Raw genomic sequence first — 17,892 nt, 5'->3', positions numbered from 1 at the left:
TAAATAGCCCTACGAAAAAGCTAGATTAATATATATTAGGGACCGCTAGACGGTATTAAAACCGATGTTAGTATTAGTTTTAAGTTAGTAAAATTTAGGGATAATGCGACGGCTTATAGTATATAGTTAAAAGTCGTACTTATTAAAGCGTATTATAGTATTAAAAAGGTAAAAAGGGTATATTAGTAATTAAAAAGGGCGTTTAGAATTATTAAAAAGGAAAATCCGGATTTTACTAACGACGAATGCTTTTAAATAGTACTTAAATATTATAATAATATTATAGGGCCTAACGGACTTATATTAACGTTATTACTATTTAGAGTATATTTAAGAACGACCTTAGCTTTGTTATTATTACTAGGTATAAGCTAACGAGCCTAAGTAATTAAAAAAGTAATATAGGTACTGCGCGAAGTAAGCGTAAAAAAGTAAGTTAACGAGGTAATTACTATACGTAATAGGCCCGATATAGGGGGTAATCTAAATATATTACTAAATTTAAATATATAAGTATAGCGCGAAATTACTTAATAATAAACTAGGCTATATAAGTTAATTTTTATTAACGAGCGCTCTTATATAGTTACGAGAGATCGTAACTAATTACTTAAAGTATTAATTACGGTAATTAGATCGTACTATATAAATCCTAACGAGGTAATTTCTAACTTATAAAAAAAAAAAGAGCTAGGGGAAACTATATAACCTGCGGTAGAAGTATAAGAAATTATTTTTAATAAAATCGTCGTAATAATATTAATAAACGACGAAGAAGAGGAAATTACTAAAAAAGTACTAATACTACCGGCGAGACGTTATAAAAAACTATAATAATAAGCCCTAATATAGTAATTTATTACTAATAACGAGGTAATTAATACTTTTTATATAATAATAAAAAAAGCCGATTTTAAGTTAATAATTAAACTACGTAAAAAAAGTATAATTATAATTATTAAGAAGCCGTATAAGGGATTAGATCTTATTAAAATAAATACTCTTTATAATCGAGGGGTTTATTAATTTATCCTATATAACTTAAAAAAATATATAAACCTCTATATATTTAAATTATAAATAGTTTATAAGATTAAAAAAAAAAGAATACCCTAGCCGTACGAGAAGTTTAGATACGTAATCTAGGGGTACGGCGACGTTAAAAAGGTAATACTACTTATATAATTACTTATTATATAGTACTATAGCTAACGATTAATAATAGTATTAATAGTATTGTTATAAAAGAAGGGATATAAGATTTAGAGCTATAATATTACTTAGGCTTATACTTAATCGGCTATAGGGCTTATAAAAAAATCCTAGCTTATTTACTAAAAAAAATAGCTAGTAAGTACTTAGAAAGTACGATTATTAAAGTACTTAAGCTATTATATAGGCTCGTAGAATCGGGTACTTATTAATAAGCTACTTATTACGATTTTTATATTAATTAATTATTAATAATTACTTTTACGTATAACCCGTACTTATTAGTTACGGAGTACGAAGGTAACTAATTTAGGATCGTTAGAATATAAATTAACGATATATTAAGCCTATTTAATATTAACTTTATAAAAAAGGAGGATAAGGAGCTTTAAAAAGCGGGCTTTATAACGAAGCTAAAAGAGGTCCTTATAATAAATACCCTCTTAATATTTAATAACGGGATTCTTATAATTAAAGGGAAAACCGTCGTTTTTTAATAAAAGGGGTAAGGTGAGAAGATTAACCTCGTCGATCTAAACGTAATTAATATTAAAAAGCGGTATAAAACTAAGCTCGTATAAGGGGTATATATTATAAGTATTTATTAGCCCGAGGTAATTTTTAACTATACTAGGGTAGTATAAGTTATAAATCTAACTAAATAAAACGTCGAGGTACTTAATAAGTAGCTTAAGTAGTAATAAACGAATTTCGATCGAGGTCTCGTTTATTATTTAATTAACCTTATAACTAATAAGCTTTACGTTTTTATTAATAAGTTATTTATAAATAATAACGATTTTATTTTATAATTAAGGTATATTATTATCCTAGTTAATAAGAATATAAGTAAGAGCGAATTTACTATATATAGTAATATAATTTACTATTCGTTAATTAAAAATAAGTAGGTAACGAGAAGTATATTAGCGTCGGAGGTTTATAATATAGTTAACGGTATTAACCTCTTTTATACGATTTTAATAATACTAAGGAAGATTATTAATCGAATTAGCTTTTTATTTATTCTAATAGTTATTTATACCGATTCTTATTTATTATACGAATACCTTATTAAATTAGGAATAATAAAGGAAAAGAGGCTTATAATCGATATTATAGCCCTTAAGTAATTATATAAAAGGCGCGAGATACTCGAGATTTATTAAATTAATAATAAAAATAACCTCGTAAACGCTTTTATAAAAGTAGTACTAAATAAGGGATTAAAGTAATTTATAAGTAGTAAAAAAGTTATTATATAAATAGAGAAATAAGTTATATAAAAAGAGTAAAAAAAAGGGGAAAAAAGAGACGACTTAGTAAACGGGCCCGAGGTCGAATTATACCTCTAACCGTAGTAGTTAAATCGAAAAAAAAAAAAGAAAGTTAGTATCGGATTAAAAGTCTAATTTAACCGCAGTATATAGCCGACTATATAGGGGCTAATTAAGGGCCCTATTTACGATTATCGTAGCTAGCTTAACCTACGGTTAAAACCTCCTTTTTATACTTATTATATAGATATTTATATAGTTTAATTAATCTCTTCGTTAACTACGGTTCGAACTAACTACCCTGTAATAGGGATACTAATATAAAATAAAACTCACTTTCCATGGCCTAAATACTAGTGCCGGTTCCTATATCGAGAACTCTTTGTGGGTTGCGCAAAGGGGCATTGTGTAAAGCCCTATTGTAGACGTGTACTATCATAGCGTGTTTTATATCCTCTCGGTCCTGTTCAATATCATCGTTTGGTAACATGTAGCGGCCCTCTTTATACTTGTGATAGCGTCGTTTATTTTCAAAACTAAAGAGTCGAAGATTGGAAATCAGAGATTCGGTTCCATCAAGCTTATCAGCAGACGAAAATGAGGAGGAGAACGAGCCACTGCTGTCGCCAAACGGTACATGCTTCAAGTCTCCATCAGGCTCATCGCAAGGCTCTGATTGGTTGGGGTCGGTAGGCATCTTTGTATTGCATGTAAAAGTGATACAGAAGAAGGCGAGTGAGTGATACGGGTGATGGGGTGCGTTCTCCTCTCGACCCGGGAAGTCGAGAAAGTCGGAAGAATGAAGCTGAGGGATTGACGGGAGGAACGGTCTGAACCAACAAAGAACGACCGCGTTCCAACAGAGGTGGCCCGTTTTTTATTCCTAATGGCTTGAAGATGGCAAGGATCCTGACCAATGTCTGCTCTTACCCAAACCCCAAGCCATAACTTGCATGAAGCGCGTTAACACAATTGGCCCGACCAGACTACCTGTGGATTTCCTGACTTTGTGTAGAGTAAACCAACCAAGCGGAGATCACTCTGGGACTTCGTGGCCTTGGCTGTCAGCTAACCGCTGGACTTGACGATTCTCAATCGGAAACAATGCATCCTTGATCACCGCGAAAATGACCTTCTATCGCTGAATATTCTGGCTTCTAAATTTCAGTCAACTGCCATGAAACCACGCACTTTGAGTCGCCACGCTGCAGGTTAGAATTCACGAGGAAACTAACATGACGCGTCGATGGCGTTCGATCCTTCATTGGATGCACGCCAGAGTAATGAGAATACAGAAGACATGAGGTTTTAATTGGTGTGGGTAGTCTCGACCCTGTCAAAAGTAGCACGATCGACTTAAGCATTAGAATACTGTACAATGACAGGAGGCAATGCTAAATAAGAGCTGCCTCTCCGGCGTCAACAATGTTCGACAAAATCGCATCAATGGTCGGCGATGTACACATATCATCAGTAATACACTCAATCAAAATCAACTCAACCTAGGCTCTTGAACTGTTCAGTGAATAAAAGCACCATCAGAGTTCGTTGGGTTGGTTGTCTGCAAGTAGTTAAGCAACTGAAGTGAAGTAGCAGAGGGAAAGGTTGCTGCAGACATGACCAAAGCCGACAATTCTGAAAACGCGCAGAAGTTGGTTTCACTTTTTTTCCTTATTACGGGCACAGAAAGAAAGGTTCAAGCAGCGAAACTTTCCGTGAAAGTCAACCAAACCTCATTCAGCTCGAAAGGTTTCCCCAAAGGAGGAACCAGAACTACCTGGAGGATAGCGAGGCTACCACAAGTGGGTAAGCCCGGTTCAACACGAGGGTTAAGATACTTACGTAAAGTACGAAGTAGGAAGAGCTGATCTCTGAGTTCGCCTATCCACCTCTGGTCAAGTCTAGGGTATTGAGAACACTGCGCATGCTGCATAAGTCAATATTGCAGAAACACTTAGATACATGGCTTTTTACAGGTGTCTAGGCAATGTTTGAAAGAGTTTCGACTGAGGTGAGTAAGGTATGTAGGCGATGCTTCAACATCATTTGCCGCGCACTGAGAGTGTGGGGCTGTAGTTGTTTGCAGGCTACAGTATCCGTACCTAGCTCGCCATCTGGATTTTAGTTTCCCCCTCAATCCGGACCCGACTACGACGCGACCGCGGCCTGCTCATCGCGAAGCCTCCTCTCGCCGACTGTGTGGCATTAAAGAATGGCCGAGAATCCATCCCGAGTATCGTATTTACCCCAAGAGGTTCTGGGACTTATCTTTGCGCACACTTCAAAGTCGACGGCTCACGCCGCTCGGCTGGGGAGCAAGATTCTGTCCGCCGCAGCAACTCCCAGATCATTCCAGCATATCTCACTCAAGCCACCCTTCTGCGACCGGTTCACGCACATTGCCAAAGATGCAAACCTTCGGCGACATGTGAGAGAGGTCACATGTGATGCTCGCGCGGTTCTGGATTACTGCCCTTTCCCTATGGACTTCCTTGAGGCTTTACCCTACCTCAGATACTTCTCCGGGCTCAAAGTTCTGAACTTGAAGTTTACCGACTATGCAGATGACGGCGACGAGAACGCTGAACCGAATAACTCCACGAGTTATCGTTTCTATGATATTTACAGCTTTCGGCGCTTTGTCATTCTTGTTGCCTTTTACTGCATACACGGCGGTAGTAAAGATGATCAGGATCTGGTTCAATTGTCGCAGAGCCTGGGGACGTCTGACGACTTTGCCTGGATGGGAGACTTGAAAACCCCGGACATGTCTTGGAGCGTAGAGAACAGGCTGATTGATGGCGGATTTCCCAAAATCCAGCTAGAGGAATTGGCCATTTTCAATCTAGCTGAGGATATCAACGAGGGCCAAGATCATGGTACGGAAGACCCATTGCATCGGAAGCACCTCGCGGATTGGCCCATCTTCCAGCAAGTCATGGCCCTTTCAACGCTCAAAAGTGTAAAGTTGATGGTAGCACCCGATGACCCGGACAACTCGTTGTGGGACAACTTGGAGGATGAGCCGACTGAGTACAATTACCAGTGGCAAGATCTCTATCTTCGCGAACTCACATCGTGGTTCAAACCACAGCTCGCCTGTAACCTGACAACCTTGTCTCTTTACTACGACGATATCTGGGGCTACCAACCCAAGTTTGACTTCAGACTCATCAATCCCGGCAGCGGACCAGGCTCTGGATTTCCGCACTTGAAGGTCCTAGGTCTGGGAAGATACTGCTTCAGTCATGAATGGCAGCTAGACTGGTTTGCTTCTCTCGGAAGTCAGAGCTTAGCTGGCGGGATAGAGGAGCTATACCTCGATGAATGCGTGGTGGTATCGAAAGCATACTGTACAATCCCTCAATGGGAGATTTGGGATATGGACCGAGACCGCAACTACACCATAGTTACTGTCCAAGACGCCGACGGCAACGACGTTGAAGTCTCGAATCGTGGGTACTTGCCAGCCACGTGGGACATTGATCTTGTCGACGACACTTGGACCGAGTTTTACCACTCCAGCTTGTCCTGGCATGAGCTGCTCGACCACTGGAGCAGCAACATGACGGCACTGAAGAGATTCAAGATGGGCACGACGGCCTCTCTTGCGTCTTGGTCCGGAATCAATCTGGCAACTCATGTAACAGTCGATAAAATCACCGAGGCTGCTGTCGCTCCTTGGAGCAAGATCAGCATCATGAACACGGATATCCATGCCAAGTTCGATGATGTCGCGTTCCGCAAAGAGGTTGGAATCATGGAGTTAACATTGCCGTTTTACGTCAACTATTCACCGAAACCGAGCGGGATGCCTAACTGGGTTGCTCGTCCTTGGTTCTTCATACCGGCGAGCAGTGATGAGCCTCTAGTTATGGAAGAACCCCCGAAGGAGACGAGACGGAAAGATGAATTAGCATTGGACAACCTGAGAAAAGTAGTGGGTGAGAGGGCAAAGGGGGGCGGCCGGGTTCAAATGAGACCAATGGGGCCTTCGCGCGCGCAAAGCGATGGAGTTCCGACGGTTGCCGAGCTTGCACCCTAGCTACAATAGTATTTCTCCATTTCAAGGCCTACATGCTCAAGGGTCAAGGTGATTCAGAGTTTGTTGAGTTTCGCGACTTCAAGTTGGTGAAGCCTAGAGTTGGACGAGAACAGAAATCCAACGCTGGTCATTGAAGGTATCAAACTTGTCAGATTGCGCTTAGTCTTCAACAAGGAGATTGGAAACTCTTGCGAAAATCTGTCGCATAGCTCGCGGCTTCGCTTTGCTCAACGTGCCGTTGAGATCTATGCAATCAATGAGTCGTAGAATGTCGTATCTTTGGTTATCAGCAGGGGTTGTCTTCCCAGTGCCGTAATCAACGCGAGTCGCTGGTAGGTGGATGTCGGCGCCTAGTGCCTCGCTACTATCTACAAATACGTGTAAGACCAAAGCATGCCATGGATCCTGGCAAACGACTTCCGCAAACTGGATCCTAACATCTTGGCTTCTGTCTCACTGGTCAAGACTCGTCAGTAAAATGCAGTGCAGTCAACTGGCAGCCCCATCTTGGGGACGCGCGGGACTATCCGCAAGCAGGACGGGAATTGCGGATGTGCCGCATATGCTCCCAGGCAAGGATCATGGCGATCGTAGAAGAATCATTGGCGACGAAAAGGGGAGCGCTCAACCAGCGGTGGAGGAGAATCCAGCGAAACTTCTTGAAGCTGTGGATAACGGCTATGCAACAGCAGACGAATGCAGCATGTGGACATCATGGTGGTTCGGCCATAAGGTGACGAAAGGGGCGGGAAGAGACTCATGCTACGGCGCCGAGACCAATGAAGTTTGAGGACAGGTGGAGGTCTCCCTGACCGAGAAGGATGTTTAATGACCCAGTCGTCCGGGTCCGATTGACAGGATCAAGTTTCGGAATCGAAGTGGCGGTCAGAACGGTTTGACTTTTCGACGTGGAGAGTTGGCGATGTGACGCCGTCATGGAAGTTGATATGTTTGCAGAAATGTGACAGACATTAGCCGACGAGCCAGTTATCATCACAAACAAAAGTACGCACGTAAAACGGCTCACTCATCACACACCGTAATCCAAAATGACAGACATGACAGCAGATTGAGTTTCGAGTCGGCGACGCGGGTGTGGCAACGCAGCTTGGGCCAGAGGATGCCAGGCGCACCCAGGCAGGCGCCAGACTCACGCGAGACTAGCCCGGACGAAATCGCCGGAACCACCGGGGGCGCCGTTACGCTTTGTCTTGCAGCATTTGGGGCTACGCCGCGGCGCTGCATGGCGGCTGTCTTTGTGCCCCTGAGACTTGAGCCAAAATGAACGCCGGGCCCAGACCGAGTGGTCACTGATTCGCAAAGTTGGCCGGATGGGACAAGTCATCTTGTCGATTGCGAGTCTTAGCAGAAGATACCTTGACGCGAATCCCAGTGAGTTTCCATAAACACTGGTAACTCCACACGTCCCAACTCTCAAGTACCGGACCCAGAGGGTTGAGGGGCTCCAAAATGATATGAGAGGTTCCCACATATCACATTCCCGAAGAGAGGAAAGACGACATCCTCGGCCAATCTAAGACAATGGAATCCAAAAACCACACACCACGCAAGAGCCGATCCCTCTCGCGGGGACCGCCCCGCTGGAGATATTGCCTACCCCGCTTAGGTCTCGAGGGTCTGATGACGAGAACAAGGAAAGACCTCGTTGTCGCATGGGACTAAGTGGCGCTACTGCACCCTTGGCAAGGTCTATCCACCACGACCGAACCTCACAATTGGGTTCACTAGCATGGGAGGGTCGAGAGGATCCCTCCGACGGACTGGTTCGCCCATACGCACGTATGGGCCCCGAACCATTAGCTCGGTGTTAGGTCCGGTTCCTTTCCTCTTCCTATTCCTGGCCTTGGAGTAGGGGTTCTCTCTCTCTATTACCGGTACTCCTGGCGGGCTGTCGGGAAAACGAGAGACTCGGGAAGGCAAAGTAAGACCAGACCAGACGAGACTGGACTGGGCCGACCCAAACCAGAATTTGACCGTTCCATCTTCGCTACCACACCTCCCTCCCCTTCGGTTCCCCTTCCACCCACCGAGATTCGCCGTCGTCGCTAGACTAAGGTGTACCGCGTTGTCTGTGCGGACGATGCTAGTCCAAGGTGTGAGGTAAGCCATAAGACCCGACCGTTTTCCCACATCGTCTCATGAGCGGACTTTTCTCCCACTCCCTCACCAAATTTCCCGCTATCCCTCGTGCCCTTACCTTCTCGCTTTCTGCTATTCTCTCGTGGCGGTGGAGGGTGGTGCCCCCTTCTTGAAAGACGTCCCTTCATGTTTCACGACATCGGAGGACCCTGCAGATAGGGCACGTCGAAAGTTCACGGCCACGCACGCTAACCGAATATGCCTCTCAAAGTCGCTGTCATCGGTGCCGGACCCGCGGGTCTGGCGACGGCGAGATATCTGAAATGGGCACACTTGTTCTTCGCGATTGAACCTATCCAGATCCGGGTCTTTGAGGCCGAGGATGATATCGGAGGCACGTTCAAGTATCGAGTGTACGAGGACGCTGAAGTAAGTTTGCCACTACTGAACTCAACCCACTGTCTATTCCTCAAACCATGCATTCCCATCGGATAGAGAGAAAGGTTTGTTGCGACTGACAGCATGGCCATAGCTCGTCTCGTCTAAATACCTGACCGCCTTCTCCGATCACCGCCTGCCCCGAGATGCCGCTGATTATGTCACCCCGGCTGTCTATGTACAGTACCTAAACGAATACTGTGATCGGTTCGAGCTCCGACCTCACATCGAATGCTCGTCTAAGGTCACTCGCACTGAAAGAGTAGATGGCGGAGGGCATATCGTCACCGTCGCCCGCAAAGATGGCACAACCTTCGACTACGACTGTGATGCCGTTGCCGTCTGCTCCGGACTCAACCTCGAACCCCGTATTCCTGACATTCCGGGGCTGGAGAAGGTCCCCAAGGTCCTCCACTCATCGCAATTCAAGAGCCGAGATCAACTACGAGATGTCAAGAGCGATAAACCCACCGTCGTCATCGTCGGCACGGGAGAGACTGGTCAAGACCTCGGTCAACTCGCGGCGACGACAGAAACCGTTCAACATGTTGTGATGTGCCACCGAGATGGATTCGTCGTTGCACCCAAGGTAAGCCTCGATGTTTTGAAGATATATTTGTGTAGGTTGATATTGACTTGTCGTAGACTGCACCGACACCAATCATGTTCGGGTTCTGGGGCAGGAATAGCAAAGTAAACGATAAACCCGTTGACTGTTCCATCGCTAGTCTCTTCGACACTGCATATGTTCCCCAGAAATTGCAGTCGAGCCAACTGCTTTGGGATTTTTACAACCAACAGATCGACGTTACATTCTCGCTAATTGGTGGGACGCTTGAGGGCTGGGACCAACATGTCGGCGGCATGCGTCGGGAGAGGATGCACATCGATCACTGTATGCAGTCATCCGCACCAACATATCCAGGAACCGGCTAACCAAAGATCGCAGTCTTCCCGGCCAAATCCACTCGTGCTGTGCCATACCTATCAGCGCCTTGGCGGCCGCCTCTTTCGGCCATGGAGCGGATACGCCGATTCTTCTTCTACATCAAAGAGCTTGACGTCGACACCAAGGGTCGATACATTGACGTTGCGCCTTGGCCCGAGTATGTTGACGACGATGGTGTGTTGCACTTCCGCGACACCGGTAGACCAGAGTCGGAGAAGATAAAGCAGATGGTGGTGAAGCCTGATGTTATTCTATTTGCAACTGGCTACACCCGCCGCTTCCCTTTCCTCGATAAGAGCTATGGCACACCCGACACAGCCGATGTACGAGCCATCTACCACAGCAGCGATGTATCAGTAGGGTTTATTGGCTTCGTGCGGCCGAATTTGGGTAAGGTCTTCAACCACAGATGTTCCCTACGAATGTTGCTTCTAACATAGCTTCCCAGGTGCAATTCCCACCCTCGCCGAGGTGCAGACCCAATACTGGATCCTTCAACTACTCAGATCCAAGTATCCTAACGTCCCTGGCCTAACAATACCGTCGAAAGGACTCACTTTGGATCCGAACGCCCTACCCGGCTACGATATCGACTGGAAACTCCACCCTCGATGTGGCAGAGACCCGTGGGCCGAAAAGCGCGGTGTCGACCACGAGAGCTACGTATACCAGCTAGCCCTAGACATGGGCTCAGCACCACGGTTCAGCTATGTCTACTCCAAGGGTTTCAAGGCCTTGTACACTTGGGCTATGGGTAGCAACTTCAATGCAAAGTTCCGCCTTGTGGGGCCCTGGAAGAACGAGGAGGAGTCGCTGCGCATCATTCGTGGCGAGCTTTACGACATCGTCAAGCGGTCTGGCGGTATGCTATACATGATCGCCAACACCTTGATACCCTTTTTCTTGTTCGGCACGATGAGCATGGCCATTCATACTTGGGAGTGGACCAAGAGCTTGTTTCACCCATGGACGCGGAAGGGGGGTCAAATACGCCTCCCCGAGTGTTAATAACGACTGAACGACCATTTTCCTTAAAGTTTAGATTTTCGACTTCATAAGACCAGCGACAAGAAAGAATTTCATTGGAGACGAGATAACTCATAGTCGTAATTAGGTATTAGTACACAATCATAGAGAATATGTGCGAAGTTGTTTGCCAGCCCATGCAAGCATGGTATCCATATTACACCCGTAGTGCACTTATCTCCATGAGCTAAACCTCCACAGATTGTGCCTGAGTTCCAGCAATATACACAATGCACCAAGTTTCGATCAGGTCTATCGCCTCAAGAGCCATCCATCGTATGATGTCGATGGGTATCGCGTTTCAGGTTGCTTCTCGGGTGCCGTTGAACTTGATGGGAGATTGGCCAGCTTCTGTATGATTCTCCCATCCAAGTTAGGATCGGGACCTCTGTAATTGTACACTGACGCGTTGAACTCGGGAACTAGACGAGGCCTGCAGGCGAAGAGCATCTTATAAAGCTGGTTATCTTGCCACTTTCCGAAGGCCGTGGACAACACCAGGTCAAAGTACCGTCCGAACGGGGCAAATTGAAGGATGTGGTTGTAGACATCGCCATCGCCAGTATTTTTCCCATCCAAAATACTGTATTTAAGCCCATCTAGCTCATGGTAGAGCGTGTTCTTCGGTATCACAAGTCCCGAGGGGTCATGTGCGTCGATGCACTCCAGCATCCACTTGAAGACAAGATCGCTCAAGACCTCGTTCGGTTTGATCGCCTTGCTAGACCAAGCCCACGCCGGCAGAAGACTCTCGAGTCGCTGCGGCAGCACGCCCCTCACAATCTTGAAACTTTGTCGACAGATATCGTAGTGCGTGCCTGGGAACCAACGCTCCGTAATGCCGTACGACGGTCCATACTCTGTGTCGCGGGAAATCAGACACGGCTGGTAAGCGTACAGGCGGTCGTGTAGCGAGACGGCGTGGTAGACTTCGGAGACGACGCTTGATACGTGGTGGTCATGCAACTTGGGCCAGTCAACGCCGACCGCGCCCGCGAACTCTGGGATGCCGCGTTCCCCGACCGAGTCGAAAAGCCCCATGAATCGAATCGGCGATTCGACGACGTCTCCATCTCCGATCAACGCCCAGCTGTGCTTCCTTCTAAAGATCCGCGATTGCTCTGACTTTGGCATGTTGGCTTCTGACGAACATCGGTAGATGCGATAGACCTCCTGGCAGAGTTGGTGTGTCTTGTCAACATCAACATCCCCGTTCAGACCGTATACTGGCTTCGCTATCCCGCAATTATTGATCATGCCCGCAACGGAGCGGACGATAAAGGCTCCTTTCGAAACACCAAACATCCATATTTCGGTTTCTTGTGGGGTGTAGCCGTGAACTAGGTACTCGTAGGTATCTATGCATTGCTGCTCGATGTCTTGGACGTTGAGACCGTGAATTACATGGCTTGAAGGCCTCGGTTAGCCATATTCTCTTCAAGAAGATCGTCAAGAAAGGGTCTTCTACTCCATGAACGTGCTACCTACGGGCACGCTGTTGACATAATGGGCCTTTCCTGTAGGGTGGAGGTGTGCGAAGTCATCGTCTTTAGGCAGCCCAGAGTCTCCCCACACCAAATTTGCCAGCCGTTGTACGTTGGACTCTGAGTTGGCTTCTCGACCAGTCCATACTCCGTCTGATAACACTATCAGCGGATTCTTCGCCGCGCCTCGGTATGACATGATGCTGTGGTTTGGCGATAGCTCGATAATTATTGTCGAAGGAAGCTGTGCTAAAGTATTTGTGTGTGTGAATGCAGACTGTCAAAGATTGGCAAACTAACGAAAAGTCAGGAATCAGCTGCTTTTGTTGCATGCGACCTCGAGGCGGAAGTTGTGGAATGCGTGCTGTTATTTGGACCTCAGGCAATATCATAACAGTTGGATTGGTGGTGTTTTGCATTCCATGGTGGAAACTTGAATGGCCCCCAAACCTCTTTAGACCACCACGTGGCGACCTGGATCAAAATATTGGGCGAAGGTATCAACAAGAACACATGGCTTTTGTCAGTACTACGTGCATATGCTAGTGACGAATTCGATTGAGGTGTAAAGTTCGTCTTTACGACTGCCCAGTGGCTACATTGACAAACCATACTGTTACCAAAGGTTACAATCAAACAAGAAACAAGGTCTGAACCCTCGACCACCCAGTCTCAAGATCTTGCGCAACATAGGCCGCGTCAAATCGCAAAACCGCTAATTTCTACGAACAGCAATTGAGAAGATCTGACAACCCTTTACTCACTGCTACGGGTCTTGTTCCACTGTTCTTATACCGCGAAATTAGTCAGATACCGGCAACCGGAAGCTTCAGGCTCAGGCCGGCTGGAAACCCTCGGCGGCCTTTCGGGCTAGATGAGTATGTCTCAGTTTCCGTGCTCTGGAATGCCGATCACTTGATCGCAATTTGACATTGGCACTTTCCAGATTTGGCCGAAGATCTTCTCATCTCCCGGGAATAATACGAGTGAATATGCCGCAATCGTTGTCTCCGGTGATATGCACGAGTCCCATCTGGATTAAGATCCACTCCCCAACCCAACTGGGCGCAGGCTCATGTTCCTCCAATCGCCTTCCATGATTTCGCTCCCAATCATCACACCAATTTCGAGGAATTGCAACATGTCCATGTGCTTTGTGGCTCGCTAGTAGCCCTGAGAGCTTACCGTGGATTCCATGAGTACTTAACTAGCTGGGTAGACTTTGCGACTCTGTGAGGACCCAGTCAGATCTGTTTGCGGATCTTAGTGGATGCTGCAGGCTCACCAGTCACCAGTCATAGGGCGCTTGGTCTAGGGGTATGATTTTCGCTTCGCATCTCGTTTCTCTCCTCCTCAGGATGTGAATAATTGCGCTTGCTTGTGAAAGGTCGTGGGTTCAATTCCCACAGTGTCCAAAACTTTTGCTGATCTCAGACTGTTGACGGCAGTTACTTTTGTTTTTGACCTATGGAGGGCAAAAACAAGTGCTCACTCACCGTGAGACTTGATATGGCCTTGCTTGACATGTCTGATTCCGAGATGGCGCAGTCGGATTGCTTTTGTCTCAGAGTTATTCTTAACTTTGACAAGTCGTTACAAACTAAAATACTGTGTTTAGTGAGTCTTCGGAGTTGTAATGGTTCGGCGATACTCGTTCGCTTGCTGCTCATCCTTTTGTCGGCCACAAATGAAGTCGTGTATTACGGTCCATTTTATTGAGACTGAGTGGAATCTATCAAAGAGAATCCGCACCGATATAACTCACCTGCTATGCTGTAACACTGAAGTCCTCTGCTTGGGGAACAACGTTGCCTGCGATTATCCAGGCTGTCTAATGACGACATCTGACGTTGAGACTCGCATCGCTGTTTAGGTGTGCATTCATTGGACATGGTTTTGGACTGTTTGGGGTCTAGCTAGTTGTTGCCTGCAGACAGAGGCCGCCTATCACCCGTCTTAGCGCTGCCTCAACCTGCATGTCAGCACGAGTTTCTACAGTTTGACACGTTATCGTTCGCCTACAGATGTATGCCAGGAATTGTGGCTGAGCAAATAGTACTGGCGAGGCGCAGCGTGAGGCACACCTACGTGATATGTTATGGAGACGCTGTCAGTCCTTCTCCTTACAAGATGTTTCGCGAACACTCTCTGTCTTCTCATCCTCAGATTCAAGAGCAATGGCCGATCCACTTTCAATCACAACTGCTTGTATCACATTGATTGGCGCAATTGGGAAGACGACACAGGCTGTGACCAATTTTGTTCGAACGTGTCGCGATGCGCGCGAAGATCTCGCCGCTGTCAGCAGAGAACTGTCCGATCTGCGCATCGTGCTCGAACTTCTCATCGACGATACCGCCACCAAGGCCTCCTTGCCTGCTGCCTTCGAAAAACACGTATTGGCCCTTGTCGGGAACTGTTTGGGTGTGACAACGGAGATCGCGGGGGAGCTCGAGAATCACGATGGCCGAACTGGGCCAGCGCGGTGGGCGATGGGAGGCAAGGAGACTGTCAATCAGCTGAAAACGATGCTCGAGACGCACAAAGGCTCGTTGAACTTGGCTCTCGAGTTAGCGAACCTGTAAGCAGTATTACCGCAGCTTTCATGTTGTTATCGAGGTTGGTGTTAATCATTCGCAGCGTATCTTCCAAAGCGATCAAGGATGATACCGTCGTCATTCGCAACGATGCAGGTCTGATCAAGGAAGACACAACGAACCTCTTGCGACAAGTCTCCGATGTCACTCTACAAATAGCAAGGATTCGCAAAGCTGTGGGCGCCAATCGACAGATCAAAGTCGCCAACAGCGATACCATTGACCTCTGGCTGGAATCCCTCACATCCTACGCTGAAAGCGTTTGTGGCGATTTGCTACAGGATTTGCCGCCAAACGCTCATGACCGAATGCTGCTTCCGGAGACTGAATTAGCAGGCAGTGGAATCGTCATCAGCAACGATACCATCGGAGACATCGGGCCGATGAAGGTTACCAAGGTACACCAACTCACGTACAACAACGGCATACACTACATCAGATCGAAGGGGAGTCATCTCATCGGTGTAGATGGAGTTTCCAACGTAGTCATATGGGATATACAGACCGGAAAGCAGTTGGGCACTCTGGACACCAAAAAGTCCCATTCATGGGATATTTACAAAATCAAAACAGCATCCATCTGTGGTCACGATTCAGAATACATCATACTGCATCAGTATAAAATAGGCGCCTCTCTTTGGGATTGGAAAAAGGGCAAGCGAGTCCTTGACGTATACCAGACTTACCAGGACTTTATCACACTCCACCCAGTACATCTTGACGGGAAAAGACTTGTCGTGTTCTGGCATGACAAACACTCTATATGGAAGTCAGAAAAGCCGAGATGGAAGCACGAAAAGCTGGCCGAGATTCCTGGGCCAGCAGAAATTAGCCGGATTGGAATATGGGGTAACGTCGCCGTTGCGCTGCTGAAAGATGGTAACGCAATCTGCTTGGAGACATTGACGGGCTCAGTCAAGGCCAAGAACTCGATCCTTCGACTTGGACAAGAAGACAAGTGCGACAACTTGGCGATCGGCCTCATCCTTATTCGGCAACCGGACGACGGACATCGTGTCTTATTCTGGATCCCAGATGTGCCCAATGGGTCTGTCATGGTCATCGCTTGGGACATCGAGAAAGACAGGGTCACTCATTCTCAATATGGAGGTTACGTGAAGCAAGAACATGAGCAAGGCAAACCAAAAGGCTTCTGGCCCACGGCGCTTTTTGATCGTGGTGCGTTGATGACACATGGAGAAGGCATTGACTTTTTCAACTTCGTCACGGGAAGCAGACGGAGATATCATAATCCATTCCCACACAAGAAAGAACTGGAGGTAGCGAAGGAAGTGTGGTATGGTTTATTCGGCCGCAAGTACCTCAAGGTTCCTACCAATTTGGGACGGCAAGCCACCGTCAGTCAGTTCGAAGGAAAGTACAGAATTGCCGTCAGGGCTCCTGGGGGAGGTGTAGAGGTGTGGGAATGGGAACTCGACGAGGCTTCCCTTGAACAACCATCAGAACAAAAGAATACGACAACGAGGTCCATTGGCAGTTCGACATTGGCAGCTGACTCATGATCTTTCGTGGATATTGAGATGCAAGTTTTGAGTCTTGGACTTTCCGTACATCAAGTAAGCAAAATACCTTGTAGCTAATGTTGTGCCAAGACGAGGAGACATAACACCTTGTTGACCATCATAGACCCAAGTCAACCGTAGAGAACAGTAAAATGTAGTACAGGTTAGCCCCTCTTTGAGTATGGGACGCCGGCCAAGTTACGAAGATGAAATTGTGGGAATATCTCCGTGCAAAGTGTGGAGTGTATGATGGCTACTGGTGGACCACGACTCCATCATCATATCCGATATGGTGTAGTGGCCAACATGATGCCCTCTCATCTCATTGAGACTTTAGGCATAGCCCCGAGTTCGATTCTCGGTTTCGGAAATTGTAGATTTATTATTTTGCTGTTTATGATTGCATGGAAGCTTCTAAGAGCTCGGTAAATTTTTTTGACGCATGGTGCTTGTAATTAAGGTAGGACTAAGTAGTCTTTACTTTAAGGTTGGAGTCGAGCGATGTTTGTTTTTGCTAATGTCTTTAGCGATCTCGATTCTTCCCTTCCTTTTCTCTTGCATCCACTTCAGAGATCTGATCAGGCCGGAGCAGTCTGAGAATAGGGAAGATGTGGCTCTGAACTTGCTCTAACTACAGATAATGGGAGCTGTGAGCGACCGCTTTGACGGAAAGCATGCTTTATTAGATGAACGCTCTGGAAGTGAGAAGTATAAAGCCGATTGACAAGATGTAGCCACTCATTTTCATTTGTATTATTGGAAACGCCGCTGGTATCTAGAAGTATATGACGAGGTGTCGTTCTTTGGCCCTCCTTTACCCTGCAACTCAACAGCATCGATGATGTAGTTGGCGCTCAGAAAGTCAGCATCTCCTTTCCCAATCACCCCAATCACAAGTGTGTTCTGTCCCGTCTTGAGCTCACTCGCAGGTACTTCCCAACTATACACGTCGCCGAACCCGCGATAGGCACCACGGGTTACGCCGCGAGAGTCGATGAGTGTCTAAGAGTCGTGTTAGAATATGACCATGCCCAGATGGCATCCGTACGGGATTGCATTGATGATGATAACTTACCGGGGCCCCTGGATCCGCTCCTTCCCACTCGTTAATCTTGACACTAGGTCTGCCGCCTAGTCTTACGAAGCACATTTTGTTCGAAGTATCACGACTGAACTACTTTACTTGAAACGAATGAGCTGACTTAACAGGAATCGGAGTTTGTTTTCAGTAGGCTATGTTC

The 17,892-nt window shown here is 46.5% G+C and overlaps 7 protein-coding genes and 2 non-coding genes across 9 annotated transcripts; 5 read left to right on the top strand and 4 right to left on the bottom strand.

Annotated features, from left to right (window-relative positions):
- Positions 1 to 2,835: 2,835 nt before the first annotated feature.
- On the bottom strand, positions 2,836 to 3,791 carry CLUP02_17009 (methyltransferase; the record flags this gene model as incomplete). The annotated part of the gene is made up of 4 exons (XM_049295925.1): positions 2,836 to 3,319; positions 3,530 to 3,624; positions 3,681 to 3,694; positions 3,725 to 3,791. 4 exons carry the CDS (start codon positions 3,789 to 3,791, stop codon positions 2,836 to 2,838), a joined length of 660 nt encoding a protein of 219 aa, XP_049153072.1.
- A 910-nt stretch (positions 3,792 to 4,701) lies between these two features.
- On the top strand, positions 4,702 to 6,668 carry CLUP02_17008 (uncharacterized protein; the record flags this gene model as incomplete). Its single annotated transcript, XM_049295924.1, has 2 exons — positions 4,702 to 6,433; positions 6,535 to 6,668. The coding sequence occupies 2 exons, from the start codon at positions 4,702 to 4,704 to the stop codon at positions 6,666 to 6,668; spliced, it is 1,866 nt and encodes a 621-aa protein (XP_049153071.1).
- A 25-nt stretch (positions 6,669 to 6,693) lies between these two features.
- On the bottom strand, positions 6,694 to 8,822 carry CLUP02_17007 (uncharacterized protein; the record flags this gene model as incomplete). The annotated part of the gene is made up of 8 exons (XM_049295923.1): positions 6,694 to 6,979; positions 7,059 to 7,212; positions 7,312 to 7,433; positions 7,562 to 7,798; positions 7,846 to 7,997; positions 8,076 to 8,213; positions 8,269 to 8,690; positions 8,753 to 8,822. The coding sequence occupies 8 exons, from the start codon at positions 8,820 to 8,822 to the stop codon at positions 6,694 to 6,696; spliced, it is 1,581 nt and encodes a 526-aa protein (XP_049153070.1).
- Positions 8,823 to 8,892: 70 nt separating this feature from the next.
- CLUP02_17006 (dimethylaniline monooxygenase) lies at positions 8,893 to 11,029 on the top strand (the record flags this gene model as incomplete). Its single annotated transcript, XM_049295922.1, has 5 exons — positions 8,893 to 9,063; positions 9,167 to 9,661; positions 9,718 to 9,967; positions 10,022 to 10,411; positions 10,470 to 11,029. The coding sequence occupies 5 exons, from the start codon at positions 8,893 to 8,895 to the stop codon at positions 11,027 to 11,029; spliced, it is 1,866 nt and encodes a 621-aa protein (XP_049153069.1).
- Positions 11,030 to 11,299: 270 nt separating this feature from the next.
- Positions 11,300 to 12,730, bottom strand: CLUP02_17005 (uncharacterized protein; the record flags this gene model as incomplete). The annotated part of the gene is made up of 2 exons (XM_049295921.1): positions 11,300 to 12,455; positions 12,525 to 12,730. The coding sequence occupies 2 exons, from the start codon at positions 12,728 to 12,730 to the stop codon at positions 11,300 to 11,302; spliced, it is 1,362 nt and encodes a 453-aa protein (XP_049153068.1).
- Positions 12,731 to 13,831: 1,101 nt separating this feature from the next.
- On the top strand, positions 13,832 to 13,946 carry CLUP02_tRNA310. Its single transcript has one exon. It is a non-coding gene; the product is annotated as a tRNA-Ala (tRNA).
- Positions 13,947 to 14,708: 762 nt separating this feature from the next.
- Positions 14,709 to 16,651, top strand: CLUP02_17004 (uncharacterized protein; the record flags this gene model as incomplete). The annotated part of the gene is made up of 2 exons (XM_049295920.1): positions 14,709 to 15,112; positions 15,172 to 16,651. The coding sequence occupies 2 exons, from the start codon at positions 14,709 to 14,711 to the stop codon at positions 16,649 to 16,651; spliced, it is 1,884 nt and encodes a 627-aa protein (XP_049153067.1).
- Positions 16,652 to 16,934: 283 nt separating this feature from the next.
- Positions 16,935 to 17,021, top strand: CLUP02_tRNA311. The gene has a single exon. It is a non-coding gene; the product is annotated as a tRNA-Glu (tRNA).
- A 383-nt stretch (positions 17,022 to 17,404) lies between these two features.
- CLUP02_17003 (rhamnogalacturonase B) lies at positions 17,405 to 17,801 on the bottom strand (the record flags this gene model as incomplete). Its single annotated transcript, XM_049295919.1, has 2 exons — positions 17,405 to 17,653; positions 17,727 to 17,801. 2 exons carry the CDS (start codon positions 17,799 to 17,801, stop codon positions 17,405 to 17,407), a joined length of 324 nt encoding a protein of 107 aa, XP_049153066.1.
- Positions 17,802 to 17,892: the final 91 nt, after the last annotated feature.

This window comes from Colletotrichum lupini, chromosome 9, assembly GCF_023278565.1.
Source record: "Colletotrichum lupini chromosome 9, complete sequence".
NCBI classification, from domain to species: domain Eukaryota; kingdom Fungi; phylum Ascomycota; class Sordariomycetes; order Glomerellales; family Glomerellaceae; genus Colletotrichum; species Colletotrichum lupini.
This window is presented reverse-complemented; position numbering and strand designations above follow the sequence as displayed.